This window comes from Taudactylus pleione, unplaced genomic scaffold, assembly GCF_031769625.1.
Source record: "Taudactylus pleione unplaced genomic scaffold, aTauple2 ptg001191l, whole genome shotgun sequence".
In the NCBI taxonomy this organism is placed as follows: Eukaryota; Metazoa; Chordata; class Amphibia; order Anura; family Myobatrachidae; genus Taudactylus; species Taudactylus pleione.
The window spans coordinates 74,365-92,673 of NW_028285592.1; the positions used below are offsets into that span (position 1 = coordinate 74,365).

General features: G+C 43.2%; 1 protein-coding gene across 1 annotated transcript in view; it reads left to right on the forward strand.

Annotated features, from left to right (window-relative positions):
* LOC148451044 (uncharacterized) overlaps positions 1-18,309 on the forward strand; it is a 104,499-nt gene that overhangs the window by 31,173 nt on the left and 55,017 nt on the right. Inside the window, exons 6-7 of the mRNA XM_088462346.1 lie at positions 7,576-7,689; positions 8,313-8,424. Coding sequence (XP_088318472.1) covers positions 7,576-7,689; positions 8,313-8,424 — 226 coding nt within the window. The remainder of the gene's footprint in view (positions 1-7,575; positions 7,690-8,312; positions 8,425-18,309) is intronic.

The following is an 18,309-nucleotide window of genomic DNA, read 5'->3' on the forward strand; positions in this document are numbered from 1 at the left end:
CTAGATTGTCAGATCTGCCGTACTGCACAGCAGATCTGACGATGCGATGTGCTACCTGCGGGGACGCGCATCGCATCGTGAATGGGGACTCACGATTTGGGCATTTTTTTACGCGATCTGTCGTTCCAATGTGTCGGAATTGGCCAGATCGGGAAAAAAATCGCTATGTGTGTGGGCACCTTTACTGTGCCATGCCAACATTCAATATGTAACGTTATCAAGGAAACATGCTACCATGATCTTTCACCTACTTCTGTTTGGCCCAGGTGCATAGTTGCCTTGTGTTTCAGCACATGTAAATGTGTTTTTCTTGTTCAATTATTAAATCAATCAGTGACTTCTTTATACCTATAGTATAACAATATTGACACAGTCTTGTACATACACTCCTTGTCTAATATGCTAACATGACTACTGTATGAGTGTTTCCTTGGTATATGTGCCTCAAGTTCTATCACTATGTTGTAATTGCATTGTCCTTCTGTTTGTTGTGTGCAGGAGACCCCATTGCACAATCCATCCTTCCCACAAAGCTGACCTCTAATGCCTGATCCTTCCTCCCTACAAGCAGACCATGATTTCTATTCCCAACAATAGCCTGATCTTTCCTCCCTGTACAGCAGACCCCTGATGCATGAACTCACCTCCCCACACTGCTGGTCTTTGATTCCAGATCCATTCCTTCCTGCACAGCAGACCCACAATCCGTCCATCTCACACAGCAAACATTGATTTACCTGATCCTTCCTCCCTTAGAAGACACCAATGCTCAATTCCTCCTCCCCATACAGCTGACTCCTGAAGCAAAACGCCTTGCGATCGACGACAGCAACTTCATGTCAGCCTGACAATGCTGTACACCTGCAGGGAAACTGTTCATGGATTGGTTCTGTATAAAATTGAAGGACTGTATCCTTTCAATATTAAGTCTCCTGTCTATTGAATGGTGCCCCCCTGCAAGTCCCACAAAATAATAACTTAGCAATGACTAACAGTACTAAACTTAACACTAAAATACACAACACAAATGTTTAAAATGGTCAGCTATTTATTGATCTTAAATTAACTAATGAAATGAATGGTGTCAAAACACAGCAAGAGCATACAATACGCAACTAAATATAACAAAACACTCATTGCAGATGCTCTAACCACAAGAACACGGGTATCCAACTCGTTCTTCTAAAGTTGACTACCCATCTCGTGAGATAGGTGTCACTGACACCGCGGGTGGTCCAGCTCGCAACATAGACACAAAGGTGAGTGCACCCAAACAAATACTGTATATTGTAGTAAACTTTAATCTAGCGCCCGATCTGCTGCTCTACCGTACTGTCCCACCGAACGCAATAGCCAACTAAAACAACTACCAAAGAACAAACGGAAGGGTGGGCAGTTAAGACCCAGCAGACAAAGAGGGCTGGATCTGCCATTGCAGCAAAGTGAAATCATCCCAGACTACACCCATTGAACACATCTTGTCTAACCCTGTGTGACTGACATGAAGACCAGCCTTGTGGTTTTAGACCACCTCCGGCATATTCTGCCCTCATTTTATTGTCTGTTTATATTGTCAATATCACTGCTTTTAATAGTGATAACGAAGCTTGGAACACCTACAGTGAGAATGTGGACTTATATTGTCTGGTTAATAATGTACCAGATGATAAAAAGGTGGAGTTTTGTTAAGTGTCATGGGCCCAAAACTTACAACATTATTAAGGAGTCTAGTGACACCTATGAAACCAGCAGCTACCTTGCAGAATCACATCCCAAACTGTTGGTGATTGCAGATAGGATTTTCATTAATAAAACATGCCAAAACATTTAGGAATCCATATAATGGAGTTAAGGAAATTGTCTGAGCACTGGCAATTTGGTGTTGAACTATCATACACTTAAAAGAGTGTTTAGTCTGTAGAATGTATAACAGTATCACTCAGAGAAAATTATTGCCTGAAACTGATTTGACCTTGGACAGGGCCCTTTCCATCACCATGTCTACGGAAACATCAGCAACACACACTGCAGAATTTCAACAAAAGGGTCCAGAGTGCCTAATACATTAAATGTCTTTTAAACATGGTCCTGATGCAGCTTACTGCTGGTTCAAGAACAATTATTGCAATCTTTGTCAACTAGTACGTGTTTGCTGTTCAGTAAAACCACTGGAGCCTCAATAAAAATCCCTATCGAATAATGACAGATTAAAAACAGCTACAGTAGGGTTCATGAAGTCATTATGAGACCAACGCAAATTAAAATGTTGATGTTGGGAATGACCTGTCATGCCTACAGCTGCATAAAGCATCAAAGCAATGAATCACCAGGTGAACTGGGTCTTACCAGACGAGCTAGGATTCAAACTGAAAAGTACAATTCTGGGTCTGCTTTATCTGTCATCAGTATTTCAGATTAGAATCTCACAATCTCACATTTCATTACAGATTACTTCTGTTGAACTGCACATGTACACAGAAGAAGTTGTTCTTCCCTGTACAGCTGACCCGTTTTAAAAGCAAAAGTTAATTATTTATTACCAGTTATTTATATAGCGCACACATATTCCACAGCGCTTTACAGAGAATATTTGGTCACTCACATCAGTCCCTGCCACAGTGGATTTTACAATGTATATTGTAAGATTGGAGGGTACGTGCGCTCCTTGGTTGTGTGTGTGTGTGTATTGGTCCAGCAGGGAAGCATGCAGTAGTCAGGACCGCATGTCAAGGAGCCCCCTGAAAGGGTTGACCCTCCTCCCCACACTGTGGATATGCCCTGTCACTCCAAATCACCAACTGGGCAGTGTGTGCTGCCATGAACCATCTAAGAGACATTTATCTTCCAGGAGCACTGTGCCTCCTACTGAGCAACTACCACCCTCTATGTGCACACACAGATACAAATACATATTTGTTTCTTCCACCACCCATCCAGCCTCCAGAATTTCTGTTCTACCACAACACACAGCCATCTGCTCCCCCCAACCTCCCCCCGTTTTTTTCCCTCCTCCCTCTCCCCACCAATACACACACACATAACCAAGGAGCGCACGTACCCTCCAATCTTACCATATCTATCCAATAGTATGATCAGGTACCCCTACTGTATGGTGCAACACCATCCACACCTGGACCCCCTCTCTCTCTCTCCCCCCCTCCCTCCTTTTCTGTCCTCACACCTTCCTCCCCTCCATCATCCAACCCCCTATATCCCACACCACCACCCCGAAGCGCATCCCAAACCCAGTATTACTTACAATCTATATTCCCTACCACATGTACACACATACACACACTAGGGTTCATGTTTTTGTTGGGAGCCAATTAACCTACCAATATATTTTTGTATTGTGGGAGGAAACCGGAGTATCCGGCCTACAAATGCCATTGCACCCATTGTCCACTTAACCCTAATATGTGGACAAGTGGTACTGGTCAAACTAAAGATGACATGACTGTGACAGCCCACTGGGTGGTTGTATCACCTGTAGAAGCAGTAGGTAACACTAAACGTAGCTCATTCACAGGTGGGCTACTCTCTGTATAACCAGCTTCACTAAGAGGCATACATACCATTTGTCAACGTTTTACAAAATGGCTCACTCCATGTGAAGAATCATAGATTTTATATGATTGTGAGTTTGTTCCATAATAATCTGTTGTTGAACTCTGGCGCCTCACAGATCAATAAGATGCTAATGTCATGACTCACATGATAATTATTCTTTGAAGTGTCCAAGGCATGAAGCCTTTTGGTTAGAGTCTTGCCCAGGTAAAGAAATTAATCGGGACAGGCCATATTTTCACTAGCCTGTTAATGAAGTAAGGATATACTAAACAGATTTGTCTAGCTCAGAGCCCATCTGTGTGTCTACTCAATTATGGTAAAATTGTCACCAGGGCATGTGTATTGCTCAGCCCTTTGCTTTTGCATCTATAGACAGTCAGCTCCATAGGGGGTAAAACAAATAGTCACAGGCTTACATTCAGGTGTGATGAGAGATGGCTAGCTCAAACAAAGTCATATTTGAGATGATTTATGAGATAAAATTGATGTATCAGTGATAGCTGGAAGTTTGGAAAATTATATACATATAACTGGACTCAACATCCAGGTTGTGTGCGATTCCCAGATCACTAAGACATACAGTTTTGAAGATATGAGATATCTCAAGAATGCACTATGACAACCACATCATATCTACTCTTTTATAAATGATAAAATAAGGACCAGTGTGATGAACACCCCATATTGTAGGTAATCCATCCACAGGGGAAGTTATTAGACTTATTCTGTTCTAAGTTTAAAGGGATTTAGAAGCTAGCTGAGAGGTTCCTGTCCTCCAATTATCTCATTCATCAATCAGAGCGGACTGGTATGACATCACCTGAGGTGTGATGCTCTTCTGATAAAAGGGATTGAAGTGCTGGGTTCTGGTTTCAAACTGGTGGATCAATGCCTCATTGAAGTTTAACCTGCATTCCTTGCATTTCTTACCATTCTTTCAGGGCAGAATGCTGCGTGTTTTCTGTAAGTTTCAACCTCTACAATTTTTATTTTATATTGCTATACATGTATGTACAGTACCTTTGTAACCATTCTTTTCTCTGTAACATTCTTTTTAAGCATTGTACTCCTTTTTCTATAAATAAAGTATTCTTTATCAGTTTATTTCATATATGCTCTGAAACCTAGTCTTTGAAGAGATTATTAGTACGCTAGGGTGACGCTACACCTATTGATAAGTATGGGAAGCAGAGGGTTGGTCTCAGTGAAGTGTGTGGTCATCTGGGATGCTGAGTCTGCGCAATTGGGGAGAGGTTAAGCAAAAGATTAACTGCATGGGAATCTTGTTGCCGAGCCTGTGCAATAATTGGGATAATAGAGGACCGGTGGCCTCTTTAAATCATTTCCATCGGTGGTGGCAGTTGGTAAGTAAGGTATTTGTATTACGGCTCTCTGTCTATAGCAGAGGTTCCCCAGCCACATCGGGGATAGTGGGTATGGGTCCCTGACACCCCGCTTGGACTCTCGTCAGGATTTATCATTTCTGATAATGCCACAAATATTGTGAGGGCATTACAGCTGGGTGAATTTGAACATGTCCAATGTTTTGCTCACACATTCAACTTGGTGGTGCAGATTTTTATTTTTTTTTAAAAATGACACGTCTGTGCAGGAGATGCTGTCTTTGGCCAAAACAATTTGGGACATTTTTGCCATTCAGCAACAGTAAGGGAGGTAGTAACAAGGTGAATTCAACCCTTTATATGCTTCAGCGAATGGAGGAACAGCAACAAGCCATCCAAACCTATACAACACACCATGACATAGGGAGAGGAGGGGGAATGTCCTGCGCAATGGAGAATACTTTCTGTGTTGTGCAAGGTGCTGAAACCATTCGCAGTAGTCACCTATGAAGTGAGTTCAGACACTGCCAGCTTGAGTCAGGCGATATCCATAAAATAGACTTGGGAAACTGAAGGGGGAGATGAAATGAAACGATTCCGCTTAGTATGTCAGACTTGTAGAACAAGTCCTTTATTCACTTCACCAGGATCCAAGGGTTGTCAACATCTCGAAATTGGATCACTACATTTTGTAGAAAATGCTTGATCCTAGTCATATGTCATGTCTTTCTTTCCAACTAACACCAATCTTAAGAGATGCAAAGAGCTCCTGGTGAGCAAGTTGTCAGTTCAAGTGGCACATGAGATGACAACGTCTACTACTTCAGTTTCTCCGGCAATGTCTGCTGCCAGGAAAAATCATAGTTTTCCCAAGAGATCCACTGGTGATGCAGATGAGTCAACACAACATTTTGACATCTTGTCAGGTCTAAAAGAATTGCCCAAAATTAGGGATACCTCTACCGTAACTCATCCTGATCCAGTCACCATCCATAGAATGGTGGAGTATTATTTCTTGACTGTGTACAAATAGGCATGTCAGACAGTCCCATTGACTACTGGGAGAAAAAAAAGGCAATTTGGCAGCCCTTGTAAGTCGCTTTGATGCCCACCTTCCAGTGTGTACTTGGAAAGTTTTCAGCACACGGAGGACCTTGTGAGTAATCGGTGTAGGAGGTTACTTCCTCAAAATGTGGAAAAGATGATGTTTATCAAAATGAACTACAAATTCCATGAGGAAGACCTTTATCACCAATTACATCAAAGCACAGAAACTTCTGTAGTGGTCGGATTCCAGCGGGGATGAGTTAATATTGTGTAAAGATGATGGTAACACTGATGAGGGTGAATAGGAGGATGAAAATAATGACATGTTGCCACTGTAGAGATCATTAACAGCACTGTTAGCTGCCTTAAGCCAATCATTAACAACACTGTTATCTGCCTTAAGCCCATTGGTACTGTAGCTTGTTTTGTGGGATCCAAACAAACTAAGCACTTCAGCCACAAAAGTGGCAGTCCCTGTCACTGAAGTGCTTGGTTTGTTAAACTGTGCATGTCCTTTTTAATATACAACATAAGAGTGGGTGGGACATTGGTGACTGTGTTTTTGCATACACAACAAATATTTTTTATAGTTTATTAAACTACCATCCTGTCTGCCACTGCTGTGTGGCAATGTTTCATAGATGTCCTATATTGTGTAAAATGCTGTGCATTTGTGCCACTGCTCTGTCACTTAGTTTAGCCAGAAAACAATATTGTGAGCTGTGAGGTGTTCAAAATTGACTGGAAATTACTGGCAATTAATGTTATTGTGCTTAACAATACTGTAGGAACAAAACCAGTTCAAATTATGTGATTTCAGCTGTTTTTATAAAAATTTTTATATATAAAATACAGATCTAAAACCAAAACACTTGAGGGTAGTTTTGTCAAAACAAAAACACAACAATGAATTAGAACCAAAACATGGGGATCAACGCACATCTCTAGTAAGAAGACAGGTGCATGACAAACAGTTTAAACAAGGTTTTAATAGATCCATTTCAGATGGTTCAAAAAATGATTGTCTGTGATCACAGGGGAGATAAATGGCAAGCATCCATGGTGGTCTCAAAAACTGGGCATTTGATATACATGGTTAAGGTTGGAGGGGAGTTATGGAGACATCATGTCGACTAGCTCATCAAGTCCATTAAACAGGCCAAGGGCAAAGTAGCCCATGAAACTTTGTGTGTGAAAAAATTGACCTTACCAGCCTCTTCGCCAATCAAATCATCAGCAGTGGAGGATATAAAACCAATTCTGTGCTGGTATACTTATATAAATCATGAAAAAACAGTTATCTTGTATGCTTTTATTCAGAACATTTGTTCATAATGGCATAGTTGCCTCTGTGTTTTAACAATTGTTTTAACAGATTTCCACAATAAAATAATTTTGGATCCTCCATTCAGTTGTTGGTCTTTGCGTCTGCAAAAAAAGAAAAGTGAAAAATTCACAATTAGACTTGTCTCACTGTCAGGCTGGTGCAAGGTTTCTCAGCACCTTGGCAAAACTTCAGCCTACTGCCTCACTCCCCCCTCCCACACACACACCAATACCCACTTTCAAGCCCCCCAGGTGAAAGTGTGAAGGTGGTGTCTTAGAAGTTCCACAGCCATTGTTACGGTCCTGCGGGCTGACCCTGAAGATACGCCAATCTGAGAATTGCCACAAGGTGAGCTTCTGCATAAGCGACGACACCTCTTCCCACCCCAGTTCCAACTCTCCAGTAAGTGTAGATGTGTCCGGATTACTGTAGAACTGTGCATTGTCTGTACTTACATGCACTGATTTTTTTGAGCAAGCAATAAATGCTACACAAACTCTGTTCAACACTGCATCATACTCGTATTCTGAACAGATATTGAGAATGACACGGAGTATGCAAAATAATATGTGAGATATGGAGTATGCAAAATAATATGTGATACTGCAGAAAAAGAGCATTGTCAGGGACAAAAAGTTCCATGGACAAGATTGCTAATCATTGGACTGTCGCTTTAAATTAAGGATAGCATTAATTACCATGTCACATCATACTGTACTTATATGCTTTATAAGAAAAGGGATCTGATGGCAGATCTAAACATATCACTTCCAGAGCATTAACCATGAATTCATTTCTTGCAAGATTTATTTGCGCAACATCAATTTATCAACAAAAAACTTTCCCCTCATTAAATTCTTGCAAATCTGGTTTATCTTTGTTTTTATATCCATTGCATGATACACATAGGGTGTGAGAAAAAAATGGCTTTGCCGGGAATTAACAAGGATATAATGACTACTTAGAAAACTCCCTGCCTTGCCTATTGTTGGGAGCTATTTAATAAAGTTGTTGAAGCTATTAAGGCAGACTTCAGTAACAAGATGGTTCCTGCAAGTCAGATTTTTCTGCTGTTCGTTTGCACCTTTCTAACAGAGATACTTCAAACCTCAGGAGCTGCTTTAAGAAAACCAGAAGGTAAGCACAAGACATAAGATTTACTAAGATGTCAGTATAAGCTGTAAAGTGGGTAACGCTCTATATATAATGCAATTGGAGACATATGTAATTGCAAAGAAATACCTTTCTAAGTTATATTTATATCAATTAAATGCTGTATAGTGTCCAGGGCTGGATTAACAAATTAAGGGAACCCCCTTCCCTTGTTGCCCTAAGCATGTGCTTATTTTGCTTAATGCACAACAGAAAGTTTCCATTGCCAGATTTACCATGGACCATATGGTGCAAAAATGAAAATGGTGCAGCTGAACCAGGTTCCACATAAAGGGGATATATACAATAATAATAATAAAATAGTAATACTAGGTTAATGATATATAATAATCTTGGCAATACAACAAAATTAGAATCTGGTAAATGGTAAACTGCCACACAGTCCACCGAGACTCATGTAATCATTCTTGTCTTGCTTATGTTGGCTGTCCTGTTCAGTCGTCCACTGAGGGCGGGATGTACTAACATTGTGCGTTACATCCTGCCAGGCATCGCATCCCTACTGATCGCATATGCACAATCTCTTCCGATAAGACCTGTCCTTTGCGATCAGCGCTGCGCCCTGGACTTCCGGGTTTATGAACCGGGAGTCCATATGTGCAGAGTGCCGCGGTGGTTGCAGGGCATGCAGGGGGAGGATCCGATCGGATCACCTCATACCAGCTCGATGCAGTGGAAGCCCATAGGCATCTATAGGAGCCCTGGCGGCCACCAAATGGTACATATGGAAAAAGTGGTAAAATCCTGAAAACTGGGTTTTTATTGCATTTAGCACATCCCGGGCTGAGAGTGAGTGCAGCTGCACAGTGTTGCCAGATGGGACGGGGGGGGGGGGGTTTCTCCAAATTTGGAGGTTTTTAAAGGCTATGGCAAGAATTTTGGAGATAGCTTTTCTTTGTTTTTTTGGGGGGGAGCAAAATATTTATGGGGGCATCAAAATATTTTAGAGCCTCTAAAGGTCTTAATCCCTGATAGTGTCAAAGGGCCTGATTCAATGTTGTACACTATTAGCACAGCAGCTGTACAGAAATATGCTAATGCAGCTGAGATATTTAAAGACAAAGTTTAATCATCCACTCTCCATATTCACATTTCTCCTGGTGTTAGTATTCAAGGGATGTTGTAAAATTTGGCTCGCACAAGAGGTTCTCAGCTGACATGCTCCCTCACTATATTATGTAGGATGCAAACCTGTGGAGTTAGGCTTAAAATAAGGGCAACTGTGCCCTTATAGTATAAAGTAGACACATTTTTAGATAAGTCTGAAACTGTAAGGACCAGAGGGTCTTTTATGTAAAGGGACCTGGCCAGCTGGTTAGCCTGAGATACGGGAGTGGGAAGGTAAGGATTCCAGTGACCAGCAGGGCAGCTAACCTATAGAAAAGAGAGATTATCCTCATCTATGGGGTGGTGGGGGTGGACAGGATAAGGGTAATCCACCTTCTCCTCCCGTGGTGCGGGGGCTACCCAACAAATCAGGTGTGAGTTACATTCCTGCAGTAAATTGAATTATCGCATTGCAAATGTAATAGTTAATTTTGTTTAAATAAATAAATAGGTCTCTTAGACCTAACATATGATATTATTTTAAAGGAAAGTGCTGGAATTTTTCTTAGTAAAAACTTTCAGTTTCAAATTTGAATGAGAGTGCCTACATATAAATACTTTTCTTTTCTCCTTTTTGTGTATGTAACTACAATATTTGAAAGAGCATCACCCATATTGCACAAAATATATGTTCGATTGAGGTATCCTGCACTCTAAAAAGATACCTATAGTTAATAGATATAATAAAATGCATTGGTAGCCTTTCATAAGACTTTTTTTTTTTTTAATCCAATATTCTTCCATATTATTATATAATGTGTCAATAACAAGTTCCCATATCAGTAAAATTGTAGTAGAGTATGGCAAGAAACAAATATTGGGGCTAAGAGTGTGAATGCCTAAATGCCTATGTGTCCAAGTCTGTAGACTAGGGGTGTGCACCGGCCACTTTTCGTGTTTTGGTTTTGAATCTGGATCTTTCTTCGTGTTTTGGATCTGGATTGGTTTTGCCAAAACCACCCTTCCGTGTTTTGGGTTCTGGGTTTTGTATCTGTATTTTTTTTTTAAAAAGCATAAAAACAGCTAAAATCACAGAATTTGTGGGTTTTTCTGGTCTTATGCTATTATTAACCTCAAAAACCTTAATTTCCACTCATTTCCAGTCTATTCTGAACACGTCACACCTCACAATAGTGTTTTTATGTCCAAAAGGTTGCTCCGAGGTAGCTGGATGACTATGCTAAGCGACACGAGTGGGCGGCACAAACACGTGGCCCATCTAGGAGTGACACTGCAGTGGCAGACAGGATGGCAGTTTGAAAAACTAGGCCCCAAACAGTACATAATGCAAAGAAAAAAAAGAGGTGCAAGATGGAATTGTCCTTGGGCCCTCCCACCCACCCTTATGTTGTATAAACAGGACATGCACACTTTAACAAACCAATCATTTCAGCGCCAGGGTCTGCCACACGACTGGCTGAAATGATTGGTTCGTTTGGCCCCCACAAAACAAGCTGGCAATTAATCTATCCCTGCACAAACTGGCTCTACAGAGGCAAGATGTCATCCTCATCCTCCTCATTCACCGATTCCTCACCCTCTTCAGTGTTGTGTACATCCTCACAGAGTATTAACTCGTCCCCGCTGGAATCCAACACCACAGGTCCCTCTGTATGTTCTGGAGGCTGGTCTCCCTGGAAGAGTTGATAATTCATTTTTATGAACATCATCTTCTCCACATTATGTGGAAGTAACCTCCTACGCCTTTCGCTGACAAGGTTCCCGGCTGCACTAAACACTCTTTCGGAGTACACACTGGAGGGGGGGCAACTCAGGTAAAATAGAGCCAGTTTGTACAGGGGCCTCCAAATTGCATCTTTTTCCTGCCTGTACATGTACGGACTGTCTGACATGCCTACTTGGATGCTGTCACCGATGTAATCCTTTGACAGACGCACACTTTTCACTGCTGCTTTGAGGATGCAGGTGCGGCTACAGCCCACACATTTCACAAAGACAGAAAAAAAAAGAATTTTTTTATTGTTTGTGGAGCGCACTTTGAGGGTTACACCACCCTTTAACAGACAGACGCACGCTTGTCGCTGCTGCTTTGAGGACAGTATCATATGCAGTGACAGTAGACTTGTCAGAAATTGTTGGCACGTCCTTCAGTCCGGACCAGATGTCCAAACCGGCCCTTGACTTATGACACAGGCGCACGCTTGGCGCTGCTACTGTGTTGATGCACATGTGGCTACATCGCACACAAGTCACAAACACATAAAAAAAATAGTTTTTTATTTTTTGGAGCACTTTGAGGGTTACACCACCCTTTAACAGACAGACGCACGCTTGTCGCTGCTGCTTTGAGGATGCAGGTGCGGCTACTGCGCATACATTTCACACACAAACACAGAAAAAAAGATTATTTTATTTTTTGTGGAGCGCACTTTGGGGGTTACACCACCCTTTAACAGACAGACGCACGCTTGTCGCTACTGCTTTGAGGATGCAGGTGCAGCTACAGCCCACACATTTCACAAAGACAGAAAAAAAAAGAATAATTTTTTTATTGTTTGTGGAGCGCACTTTGAGGGTTACACCACCCTTTAACAGACAGACGCACACTTGTCGCCGCTGCTTTGAGGATGCAGGTGGAATCTAGACGGGATTTGGAACCGGGGACACACTAACTCCATCAATTGTCTAAATCCCACTGCACTAATGGCGGATACCGGACGCACGTCTAACACCAACATAGCAGTCAAGGCCTCAGTTATACGTTTTGCTTCAGGATGACTGCTGTCGTACTTCATCCTCCTCGCTAGGGACTGTTGGAGGGTCAATTGTTTAGTAAAAGTAGTTCCTCTCTGGGATGATGAACAACTCCTAGCAGCAGCAACAGCACTAGGAGGAAGTGGTTCTTGATCTTTCCCTATTTTATTTTTATCGGAGAAAGTTTGGTCCTCCATTTATGTTATATTGATATATACGTGTGCCTAAGGCGCACACAAACACAGAAAATATTTTTTTATTTTTGCTGGAGAGTAGTGCACTTTGTGGGTTACACCACCATTTAAGAAATGAGCCAGCCTACTCTTTACTTATGGGACACAGGCGCACGCTTGGCGCTGCTCCTTTGTTGATGCACGTGCAGCCACAGTGCACACAATTCACAAACACAGAAAATATATATTTTTTTTGTTTGGAGTGTACTTTGGGGGTTACAGCACCCTTTAACGGACAAGCCAGCCGGCCCTTTACTTATGACACAGGCGCACGCTTGGCACTACTTTGTTGATGCACATGCGGCTACAGTGCACACAATTCACAAACACAGAAAATATATATTTTTTTTGTTTGGAGTGTACTTTGGGGGTTACAGCACCCTTTAACGGACAAGCCAGCTGGCCCTTTACTAATGGGACACAGGCGCACGCTTAGCGCTGCTCCTTTGTTGATGCACGTGCAGCCACAGTGCACACAATTCACAAACACAGAAAATATTTTTTTTTTTTGTTTGGAGAGTACTTTGGGGGTTACAGCACCCTTTAACGGACAAGCCAGCCGGCCCTTTACTTAATACACAGGCACACGCTTGGCGCTGCTCCTTTGCTGATGCACGTGCAGCCACAGTGCACACAATTCACAAACACAGAAAATATTTTTTATTTTGTTTGGAGTGCACTTTGGGGGTTACAGCACCCTTTAACGGTCAATCCAGACGGCCCTTTACTTATGACACAGGCGCACGCTTGGCACTACTTTGTTGATGCACGTGCGGCTACAGTGCACACAATTCACAAACACAGAAAATATACTTTTTTTTTGTTTGGAGTGTACTTTGGGAGTTACAGCACCCTTTAACGGACAAGCCAGCCGGCCCTTTACTAATGGGACACAGGCGCACACTTGGCGCTGCTCCTTTGTTGATGCACGTGCAGCCACAGTGCACACAATTCACAAACACAGAAAAAATATTTATTTTTTTTGCACTTGGGGGGAGCACCCCTGATGGACAGAGCACCCCCTGGACAACACTACTGCACCCCTTTAGGACTGGGACACTGCACAGGACTTTGGAGTGGACACAGCCCCTATGGACCACTGACTGCACAACACAGTCCAGCCAGCTCCTATGGACTTTGGAGGAGTGGACACAGCCCCTATGGACAACAGCAGCACTACACTGCACTACACTACACAGCCCAGCCAGCCCTAACTCCCACCCTCCCTCTTCACTGTCCACAGCCGAGTGAGAAAATGGCGCCGACGCGGGTACCTTATATAGGATCCAAAACCCGCGAGACCCGGAAGGCGGGATGATGACGTTTTGCCTCGATTTCAGATCCGAGTCAGGCGGGAAAAGTCGAGCCTGACTCGGATCGGCCTCGAATCGGGGGGGCTCGGGGGGGTTTGGATTTCAGAAATCTGAACCCGCTCACCCCTACTGTAGACAGGAATTTGTTCATAAACCCCCCCCCTGCAATTGTGTGATTATACTATGCTGTAAAAAATACACGATGCATGCAAGTATTTATTCTATAATAATGCATAATGTGTATGTTACATGGAAGCTAGTCAGCGTAGCAGTAGGAATGCATGGGTTAATTGTGCAACACAAAAATTAAAAGCATATGGTAAATGGTGTAATCAGGGCAGGATTAAGGGGGGGGGCGACTGGGGGCCACACACGGAGGGGTCCCCACTAGCAGCGGTGCGCTGAAACACCTGCCACTAGTGTCCCCACCACTAGTGTAGTGTACACCACAGGGAGCACGGCCACACTACACAGTGACAAAAACATAGCCGCCAGCGGCAGCTGTGTGTTTGTTACAGCAGCCGACGAGAGTCAGACAGACTCTCCTTGGCTGCTGCACAACGGAGGGAGCCGGCTGGAGCTCACTCATGAGCTCCGCTTTCCGGCTCCCACTGCAGCGTGTGATGGGAGAGACATCATGATGCTGACGTCTCTCCCATAATGAAGAAGAGCCGGGACTCGGAGCTGACTGCGGGGTCGTGTCAGGAGCGGGGATTCAGGTAAGCTGTGATTTTTTTTTGTGTGTGTGTGTAAGGGGCTCTGCACAGGGGAGCTGCTACAGGGGGCACTGCATAGGGGGTGGCCGCTACAGTGGGCACTGCATGGTGGGGGATGCTTCATGGGGGCACTGGGGGGCGCTACTAGTGCATAGGGGGGACTACTACTGGGTCAGGGGGCACTATATAAGGGACACTACTGGGGAACTGTATAGGGGGACCACTACTGGGGGCATTATATAAGGGGCACTGCACAGGGGGGACCACTACTGGGTCTGGGGCACTATATAAGGACCACTACTGGGGGAAATATATAAGGGGCACTGCATAAGGGGAATTACTACAGGTGGCACTGCAAAGGGGGGACTGCTACAGTGGGAACTGCATATGGGGGACCATTACTGGGGGCACTGCATAAGGGGCATTACTACTGGGGACATTGCATAAGGGGCACTACTACAGTGGGCATTGCAAGAGGGGCATTACTACTGAGGTGAATAAAAAGGAAAACAAAATGTTCCTAGGGTGACAAGACACTGTGGTATATAGGGGCCTCTACAGGCTTGTTGCCCAGGGGCCCCCACAGACCTTAATTCAGCCCTGGGTGTAATTAATGTCCTGTAAAAGGTTTTGCTAACAAAACATTTCCAAGCAATAAATAAATAGGACAATACTCTAAGGCAGGGATGGGGAACCTCAGGCCCGGGAGCCGTAAAAAGGCCTCCAAAATAATTTTGTCTGGCCCTCAGAGCTTTTTCTGCTAGCCTCATCTGCTAGCCATAATCTATGCAGCAGTGCCACCTGCAACGTCATTAGGATGCTTCAGATGGTCACACCGCTGCCCTTTCAGCTCCCCAGAGCATCCTCAGGATGCTCCTGGCATTGCTGTAATCACTGGTGATTGTGGCCCAGCCCTATGTAACATCATATGGAGAGGGCGTGGCCTGCACCAGGCACGCAAATGTTATATAAATCAAAATGGCCCTCGGCAGAAGAAAGGTTCCCCACCCCTGATCTAAGGCAAGGCTAAGTCATCAGTGGTTACAAAAGACAAACGTATATGAGAAGAGATGACTCATTGGATCTGGAACAATGATTTGGGAACAGCACTTAATTACAGAAGCCAAACCACAATAGGTTGGGCATAAAATACATGCAATCTTATGTTCATCATTTACATGTTTCTACTGTATGTTAATATGTAGGGAGAAATTGTAAGGCAAAATGTAGTGATCCTCTGTCTACACATACTTAAAAGGGACCAAGGAAAATAAAATGTTGTATCCTATGTGATCCTGGTTTAACCTTCTTTCCTAAATTTAGGGAAAGTGTAATGTATTTTCCCCAGAAATATAGCAATTCAAACATCACTAACATACACAAATATTGTGAATGTGTAGTTAGATGTGTTGGAATATGTGTGTGCTAATGGCGGGGGTATGGCAGAGTAGTTGTACACACCAGCGGATGCCCTGAGTCAGTGAATAGCCCAGTACTTAACCAGTGGGATGGTTTATTCAGCAGTAATGTAATTAGTACTACTGTACTCACAGTTATGCCTATACAGACTCTCAGCATGGAGCGGAGTATAGAGATCACCGGCCGGTGACTTATGTGGGTAGCGGTGCAGGATGTACCGTATCAGCGGTTGTAGCAGGAAGAGTAGAGTCTCCATGGAGCTAAGTGGAAAACGTCTGTGCCACAGTGACAAGATGGCTCCACGCATGTGAAGAAATACAGGTGGTGGCCATCTGTGTTAGAGATTGAAGCCTCTCTAAAAGGAGCCAATATGGAGTATGCACAGAAGTACTCTCAGGCTTCAACAAGACTATGCTATACGTTGAACTTGATGGACCTTTGTCTTTTCAACCTCACTGTGCTAGAAGCAGTGTTATATTACCTACTATACAATACAGGTCCCCACCTAAAACCCAGATGTGGGTGGAAAACTTTTATATTAATTTGTAACATGTACAGGTGAGAGGAGTATGCAATCATCTCCACAAGATCATTTTACCCATGAATGGAGGAAGTCACATCTTCATAGTCAGAGTCTAAACAGGTATGGTGGCTGGACTGGGCCAAGGTTTCTCTGCGTATTAGGCAAAACTTTAGACTACTGCTCTCCTGCCTCTAATGCACACTTGCCAGCCCATCATATCTTTGAGTTTTGTAAAAGGAAAAAAATAAAAATAATAATGTTTACCTCCTCCTGGCTGGCTAGCAAGGTTGCTATCCAGATGTATTAATGTCTAATGTAGAATGCTTTCCAGGTTCCACTGGTGACTAGGAGCAAGAACAGGATTTCTAGAGGGGGGTTGCAAATGTTATATTTCAGAAGAAAACAAAAACTGTCAAAATAAGCCAACATAAGATATTTTTAGGGATGATCTGGGGAATATTTACTAAGTGTTGGCATGTTTCAGTATTCAATATGATTGCCATTTTAAAGTCTCACAGGCAAAACCAGATGCTTAGTAAATATATCCTCTTGTTTATGTATTATGCAGTGTCTGGTTTTTATTTGTCTGACTATCAGATGTCACTCAACCAGATGGAGCTCAGCAGAGGCTACTGAGGAGTTTCTTCAGTATTACAAGACTCCTGCACTTCGAGAATACAAACCTGCTATCCAGAACAGGCTCAGATATTTAGTATTTGGTTATGGCTTCTGCCCCAGCAACTTTGCAGCATCAATGATGTTTTAAGAAATCTACTGTACTAAATCAATTTGTAGTTGCATATGGTGCAGCATCAATGATGTCTTAAGAAATCTACTGTACTAAATCAATTTGTAGTTGCATATGGTGCCTGATCAACCATTATGCTGGTACCCAGCATAATGGTTGATCAGGCACCATATGCAACTACACTAGGATGATGTCGGCCTGATATGTCATTTCCGGCCGAATCGGAACAACATATTGACCAGATTGTCCAGTGTGTAGAGACTATCTGCTTGCTTCCATGGTCGCATCCAATATCGTCTGGTCAGCCATGCTGCACGGCCAACCGGACAATGTTGTATTCAGCGCCATTGCAGGTAATGAAGGACGGAATGAGGGATCATTCCGTCATCCATTACATCACACAATTGTCACAACCCTGGCTAGTTTTTCACCTTGTGCCTTGAGACTTACCCCTGTCAGCCGTCCCATGGATCTGTGTGTGCAGTTCGCCTGGGAAATCTACTCTAAATCATACTGGCTGTAACACTTCTGTGATTGCATTTGGACTGAGCTCCTTTCCACATTGATTATTCACCTGGGCTCTCCTTTGTCTGTGAACACTGCTAGGCTTCATTGGAATTGCAGGTGTAGTTCTGACTCTCAGTGCTGCAGATGTTTTTCCCTCCACTACTCTGATTGCTACTGCCAGACCACCTGACTGTATCCACCAATTCCTGCTAGACCCAGAGTATAAAGATCCACAGATAGCACTCAGGGCCTGAACATCTCGTTACTTCCTGTGGTGTATAGTTCGTGCTACTTCTGAGTACAAGAGTATCCCAGGCTCTTGCTCCTGCTTGTTCCTAGACCAGTTCATTCGGAAATCCTGCTAACAGCAATACCTGGTATATTCAGAAATCCTGCTTACAGCAATACCTGGTATATCCTGAAATCCTGCTTACAGCAATACCTGGTATATCCAGAAATCCTGCTTAGAGCAATACCTGGTATATTCAGAAATCCTTCTTACAGCAATACATGGCATATTCAGAAATCCTGCTAACAGCAATACCTGGCATATCCAGAGGTCCTGCTG